Source organism: Malania oleifera, chromosome 4 (assembly GCF_029873635.1).
Source record: "Malania oleifera isolate guangnan ecotype guangnan chromosome 4, ASM2987363v1, whole genome shotgun sequence".
Taxonomy (NCBI): Eukaryota; Viridiplantae; Streptophyta; class Magnoliopsida; order Santalales; family Ximeniaceae; genus Malania; species Malania oleifera.
Window position 1 is genome coordinate 8,249,949 of NC_080420.1, and position 7,740 is coordinate 8,257,688.

At 37.2% G+C, this 7,740-nt stretch overlaps 1 protein-coding gene across 2 annotated transcripts; it reads right to left on the reverse strand.

Moving 5' to 3' along the window:
• Positions 1-1,140: 1,140 nt before the first annotated feature.
• On the reverse strand, positions 1,141-5,310 carry LOC131154370 (uncharacterized). Of its 2 annotated transcripts, none has more exons than XM_058107086.1 (3): positions 4,886-5,310; positions 3,547-3,675; positions 1,141-3,130 (listed from the first exon to the last, which is right to left on the reverse strand). In XM_058107086.1, exons 1-3 carry the CDS (start codon positions 5,204-5,206, stop codon positions 1,550-1,552), a joined length of 2,031 nt encoding a protein of 676 aa, XP_057963069.1. In that variant the 5' UTR covers positions 5,207-5,310; the 3' UTR covers positions 1,141-1,549. The 2 variants fall into 2 exon arrangements, with proteins under 2 accessions (XP_057963069.1, XP_057963070.1); XM_058107087.1 differs by having other exon boundaries at positions 1,141-3,091; positions 4,886-5,300.
• Between the last annotated feature and the right edge of the window lie 2,430 nt (positions 5,311-7,740).

The window sequence follows — 7,740 nt, forward strand, 5'->3', positions numbered from 1 at the left end:
TATTCAAATATAACTAAAAGTTCAGGAAAAAAAATTAATGATCTATGAAATAAATTTTGTTCAAATATTTTATTTTCTTTCTCACTTTTTCTGTTTTTTGAAAACCAAACATTAAAAACTAAATTTCTTTCAATTTTTCCTCTCCATTTGCTAATATTTCTCAAATTCCAAACTGGTGTCGCACTCAAACTTGTTGGAATCCTATGATGTGTTCTACAATTGTTTTTGTTGGAATCCCATGATGTGTTCTATAATTGTTTGAGAGGAGCGGAACAGATGGGTCATCCAACTGCTGTAAAAAGCATAATGGATTCCTCATAGAGGTCATGTTGAATACAAACAGCCATGAGCCGGTATTTGTACAACTAAATTTCGACCTCAAAGTGCAGTAGGAAAAGAAGGAAACAAAACCGGGAAAAAAAAATACACTGCCAAACAAGGTTTTCTGAGAATGAAAATTGTTTATGAGGGGGGCCAGTCATGCTGTGAACTGAATGGATTGCAGAGGCAGAAATCTTGGGGGCGGGGGCCCCGGAATGATGCAAACATGAAGGCTAAAATTATCCTGACGTGTAGATCCTTATCTGCTCATGAATGATGTAGAAACCCAAACCCACCAAGTTGTTTTTTCCTCGGGAAAGTGCCCAAATCAGTTTGAAACAACTCCATAGGGATCGCTTTCCTTCGTCCCCACCTGAACAGAGAATGCTCTTGGACGCACACAGGTCACACAGCTCATTTGAAGATGGATGTTTGGCTGATCTGATTATACAGCTATAAATAATGACAGCAAAATGCCACCCCTCTTTTCTTTCCTTTGCTAATGCAACATTTTGATAACGCAGTCCCACCAAATAAAGATTTTCAAAAGAATAAACCTAATAATGAGAAGGGACCAAGCATATTATCAGAGAACTCAATTTGCCAATACCTAGAATAGATAAGTACTCAGCATACCCCAGTGAATTACCATATTCTCAAGATTGCTAGGAAACCTTCTTTGTTCAATGGACACTCAAGTCATTCCTCAAGGGGTAGAAAAAGGAATTCACCGAAGCATATGAAACCGGTAAGAAGGATAGCATAAAAAGTTTTACCACCCAATAAAGGAGAAGAATAAGAGATATTGCCATTTCAATCTAATGAAAATTTCTTCCCTCAATTGTATTCTCATTTTTCATCTATAAATATAGTATACAATATCGATTTGCATAGACAGCTCTCAATTCTGAGAAAAGTATACTTCTATGGAGACAAAAGTAAATCTATTCGCTGTGTATTACACCTCGGTTGCTCAAGCAAGGAAATGACAAATAGGCATTGGCAAGTGATGAGAGAAAACTCTTACAGGTTGAATTCGATGGATGATTGATATGAATACAGACAAAGCTTGTGTCTGTCCACAGTTGAGGGCTGCTTTTGGTGAGCTTCCACCAATTCCTCCCATATTACCACCTAATAGTGAAAAGGGTGAAGATGGGGAAGGCAAAATTCAGTTTCCACCATAACTTTGATCAGACCAGCCAAATATTTTGAGACTTCATTTCAGTCAACTCTTTTGTTCTAGGACTTGTCGCAATAGTATTTTCCGTCCTTCCATCCTTGCTTCCAAGAGCTTAGCCTTCAAACTATTTTTCTGGATGATTGCTGGCCATTCAATGCAGCCCTTAATCCCTCGAGTTATGTGTGGGTTCCTCAAGTCAGATGCGCTCCATCGCACTGATGGATCCTGCTGGACAACTGACAAACTTTTGGCTGAATCTCTGCCTGGGGAAATGTTTTCGGTATTAGAAATTGTTCCATTTGAAAGCCTTCCATTTGCATCAACTGACAAAATCCTGTCAACAACACCATTACTTGGGGATGATCCCGAAGTCCTGGATACAAAAGACGGCTGCTGGTTCGATTGTCTTGCTGATACTGAGCAGACCTCACTGATTATAGTGTGTGGGGAATATTGTCCTGCTCTTTCATCCCATTCTGTAACACTCCTTGAGACATTTTTACCTTGGCTAGTCTTGTTAACAGAAACATCACATTCTTTGGGGCAATAAATTGAACCCTGATCCTCAGCATGACATACAGTTACCCACCCACATGCCCCTTCTTCCGAACCCCTGTCATGGACAATGAGGCCAACTGAATTGTCCTGCACATGGCTTTTGTCAAGCTCACCAATGTCAGGATTCGTAATGTGGACTTTTGATGCATGGCTAGCAAGATGATAATTAGCACAAGGTTTAAATTTCTTTTCATTTGTTTCACCATTATGGAACTCTTTGGTAGTAGAAAATATATCGTAAGACTTTGGAGCAACATACGAAAATTCACTGAAATCTTCAATTTTCACCAAGTTTGCTACCTGTTGGATTAAATCAGCATTTTCTGATTCCATTGCATTTGAGGACGCAAGTTTTGATCCCAGAAGAGCTTCAAGATCTGCAATAAGTTTGTTCATTTGGCTATACTTATGTTCAAGAATCTGCTTTGCATCAACCAGCTTCATCTGGACCCGTTCCTCTCGCCAAATCTCAGCCATCTGCATCATCTTTCTCTCTTCTTCAACCTCCTCATAAATTCTCACAGATTCCCTCTTCAATGCTTCAACTTCAGCCTTGTCCTCAGCAATTTCCTTAGCTAGTTCATTACATACCTCTTCCATTAGTTCCCTGCCTTTTCTTTCTTTCACATACTCTTGCAAGCACCACTTAGCAGATAACTTGGCATCAGCTAACTCATTGACCAATTTGGTGTTAATGATTTCAATCCTCTGGCAATTTCTCCTTTCCCTGTGCAATTCTTCCTTCAAGCCTTCAACAATCATATGGATTTTATGATGTTCTCTTCTTTTCCATGAGGTTCTTTCCTCACCAAGCTTCTTTAAGAAGTGATCAAACCTCTTCTTAGAGGAATGCTGCTCAGCTTCAAACTCTTGAATGCGAGTTTGGGCCCTTAAAAGTTCTGCTCGCAATGCAGAAAAAGCTGAAACAGTAATGGAATGCTGATCTTCAAGAAGCTTCATGCTGCTGCTGAAATAGTGGTAAACCTCATCAGATGATGTTTGGCACCTAGGATCCCACTTTGCTGCCCCCTGCATTGCAGATTTGGGAAGTGACAGCGAAGAGTCAAGCTACAAAGGAGAAGAGGAGGAACAGGAAAGGGTGATGATTAGAAGCTTAAACCAACTAAAGTATTACAAGGATATAGCAAATCTTATTAAAGTAGTTATTATTTAGTTTTTGAGCAAATCGAAGGTGGTCATTACTTATTAGTTACAATGAGAAGCTAAGGCTCTTCACAATCAAAACATTATGAATTATGACTAACACATGTTTTCCAGCCAAAATTTAAAATTTCATCTCTGTAGGTCAGAAGGGTAATCTATGGTCTAACAAAAAGACTGAATTTCAGCCATGGAGTTTAAGGTGAGATAGAAAGTACGAAGTTTTATCCATTGAAAAATGAGCTGTGGACCACAGTAATCCTCCCCTAACAAATGTTGATGGGGTCAATGACCAGTTTGACATAAAATAGAAAGAGTCGCACCTTAGACAGAATGCCATTCCTTGGGCCAGTTATAGAAAGAGTGCTCTTCGGCAGTTCCTTCAATTTAGCAGCAAATTCTCTGCTATGATGATGACAGGGAAATGCATTTTTTCCGTGCACAATACTGCACTGCATCAAATAAAAAAAATCTCAAAAGTTCAGAATACGCAAATTAAAATTTTGTGGACTCCATGCATGGAAATGTAAAGATCCACACAAAAATGTAGCCCCTTCAAGACATAGACGATGAAAGTTTCCCTTCAATTCCTCTCAATAAAATTGCATAGATAAATAAGAAATGTATTCATACAATTCTAAAACAGAGAGGCAACTCCATTTGATTTTTTAATATAGAATCCTAGTTTTTTTTTTTTGGAAGTCAAGGGACCAAAGCTTCAGCCAAGGAGGTCTTGGCTCAATGGTAAGGGAAGCCAACTCTGATGCCCTAGTACCTCGAGCTCCTCGGTCCTATTGCCCATTGCCACTGGGTACAGATTATTGTGTATGCCCCTTTGATCTTACAAGCGACATCAGATCCATCCAATTTTTTAGTCCTCCGCAGATTCTTCTTCCAGCTACATGCTGGCTCTTGGACCTACCTCCCTTTGGATCGTTCCATTTGTATTTGTAATCTTATAATTCAACATAAAAAACACACACCCACACAATTTCACAAAACTTCACCTATATTGACCCTTCATAACAATCTAGCTTAATTGAAGTGCATTTTTCATTGATAGGAACCCCAAACAACATAAACACATTGAACATTTCACCTTATATTTGTCAACTCAGTTTTCTCAGTAACCATACAGAATAGGTGGCAATTGCAGATGTTAGTTCAACAATGAATTTCACAGATGCAAAACAGAAAATTAAGCTCTTAAAAATGGAAGACCCCGTAAACTCAGTGTAATGTGCCCACAGGCACAGTTATCATAATTTCGGAAATACCTTGAACATCTTCGAATCCAAACACGAGAATACAGGCGTAAAGGCCCATTAGCTAATAAGAAAATTGAGTAAAAGAAAAGAGAAATTTAAATCACGCCCTACAGGGTATTTGACTCCACGGATAGAGAACTCACCAAATACTTGTACTGTCGAACATCTTAGTCGGAATTAACTGGAATTTCTTGTTTTATCATTACACAAATCATTAAAAATCTAACATTCAAAACTTTACTCTCTCTTCTATTCCAACATTTTCTTAGAAACCAAACAGAGCACCACAAAAGCAGAGACAAATCATCCCGGAACGCTCAATATTTACATAAATTCATCAAAACAGAATGAGAACGCAAAGATGCCGAGAAAATACCAGTCGAATTGTGAGTACCTCGTATCGTAACTGATCAGAAGATCGACATTGCCACAGCCCGGCAGCGAGCCTCCTCGCCGATACCGAAGCCTCGAGGTCGCCTCTCAACTTCGTATAACACCGCCGTCCAGCCACCGGCGGGTCTTGCGCGGGGATGCAGAAGTCTCTGTCGTCGAACTTCCACTTCAAGAAAGGTGTGGCAAGCGCCCCAGATTTCCCCCGCGGAGTTCCGGACTTCCGCGGCCGGATTCCGGAGCCGATTTTGTCCGGCTTCCTGCCCACCCGGCGTAGCCTCATGCCAGTACTCTCCGGTGACTGGGTCCCACCCATTAACTTCATCTTGCGCCGACAGGGCTGGCCCCCATTAAAACTTCAGCGAGAGAGAGAGAGAGAGAGGTTCGGTGGTTTGTGGAGAGGCTGTGCTTAAATATTTTGTGACCATCACACTATTTTTATTTTCAATGTGTTAAATCACATTTTTTTTAAAAAATATTTTATAAATAAAAGACCAAAAAAAATAAAATAAAATAAAAAGACAAATTTATCACTGTTATGAAAAATATCATTATGAGAAAAGTAGACGTCACCCCATCTTCTCCCACCACTTTGATTTCCATTTAAATATAATGTTATTCATATTATCTTATAAAATGACACCCTACCTCTAACATTTATAACATATATCATTGTATGTCGGAATACTCACTTGCATTCTTAAAGTAAGTTATATAGAAAGAAGATGAGAGATAAAAAAAACATAGAGATATCTTATATAAGGTTAATTTCATATCATATTGTAATTCTTCTCGTAATAGTGAAGTTTTTTTTATCCCCATGCACCCGTAGAATAGGTATAGCCGAACCACATAAATTTTTGTCTCGTCTCTATTTATTTATTTTTTCATTTATTTTCGTATCTTTTATAACATGTTATCAACACGAGACTTTAACCAACTGACATATTTCTCTAATTCTTATTTAATTCACGAGACTCTAATTGACCAATATATTTCTATATATTTATACCGCCTTAATGAACAATTTTTTTTCTATGCCACCTATATTTATATATATATTCAAAGTACCAATCTCTTGAAAAGACTATATATTTAAATCTTCCGTATATATCTTTCTCGAAAAGATAGTCCTCCTAAAGAGGCAATATATTTAAATTTCTCATTTACATATTTAAATCTCCCGAATAGATAGTCCTCCTGAAGAGACAATATATTTAAGTTTTGGTTTTGATTTGTAACTAAAATCTCTAAATTAATAAGAAAAAACCATTTGTAACTTCTAAACCTTAAGCTTCACATTTTCTATTTAGTTTTGATTTTGAAGTACGATTAGTAATTTAACTTGTACAACTTGCTCTGTGTTTGAGTGTGTTTTTGTACACAGATATCCATTCCTTTCTATTAAATCTATAACGGTTTAAGGTATAGTTGGATCCTTGTACCAAGCATAGGTTGTTGCTTGGAGAGGTTTCTCTTCCTGAAAAATATGCTTGTTATTGTAAAGATTTTTGTTCCACCTGAAAGGAACAAGGTAAAATGAAATCCTTAGGTGATTGACCTAAGGCGAGGACGTAGGTTAGGGTAAGCCAAACCTCATAAAAACTCTGTCTCACTCTCTTTCCCTTACTCTCTTTAAATTTCAACAAAACTATAAATTGTGTGGATGTTGTAATTCTTTCAATCAGAAAAAAAAAAAAAAACGTACATTGAAAATGAATTAAACCAAAGCATAATTTGTTCTTGGGCTTGCGAAAACCGAAAGGAAGTACGTTAGTTAATCAATTTTTTGCAAAAAACCGTAAAAGAGTACATTGATTGGTTAACAACCCAAAACCTATTAACTGAAGGTTTATTTGAATTCTAAGTTATTGAAAAGAGTAATTCGATGTTATTTTAATTTTTAGTTCAAAAGCCAACTATAAGACTTGCACATTCATATACAAGGCTGTTGAATATTATTAAGCAAATATTGATTTCCTGTATTGTGTTGTTTGGTTTGAATAGTTAATCAACTGGTTGTGTATGTTGTGGTTGTGGATTGAATAGAATAAGTAAATGTTTGTGTGGATTGCCTAATCAACAAGAATATAAGAAGTCTTTAAAAGAGTTGTAAAAAGTCAAGAATTCATAAAAAGACTATAAGAAATTTTAAATAACCCAATTCACTCCCCCCCCCCCCCCTCCCCTCTTGGGACAACACCTTAAGTTTCAATAATATTGTTTAAAGGATCAAACATACACTTACAACAATTTGAATGATGAATACAGAATATTTCCACAACCATAGCAATATGAAGAAAACAAAGATAAGAGCAACAACACTAGGAATTACGTGGTTCGGCAAAGCCTACATTCACGGGAGCAATCGAGAAAGATTTCAATATGAAGATCAAAGATTACATAATATAATGGTATACAATGATCTCTCCATTTATCCCTCACAATATGCCCAGAATGACATATATAATAATCTCATGAAGGTTTCCCTCCAAATACTCAACCGTCCCAACATTTCAATTCAAAATTTGAAAATTTACTCACAATCGTCGACCTAATCGAGACTCTCAGGAATTCATGTCTGAGATTTTAGGGGACGAGTTGACCTAGTCGAACTTGATGGAACTCCTGGTTGAGACTCTCAAGAATTCATGTTTGATATTTTTATCTGCTCTCACTCGTTGACGAAAGAGACACTCTTCGACGAGTGTTTACTGCACAACACACCCATATGCTTTTCTTCTTTTAGTTATGAACCCCACCAAGTATAAGAGCTACACAAACACAACTTGGAATTGCATTCACACAAGTAATTTTTGCAATTTACCATATTGTAAAATTTAATGTATGCAATAGGAT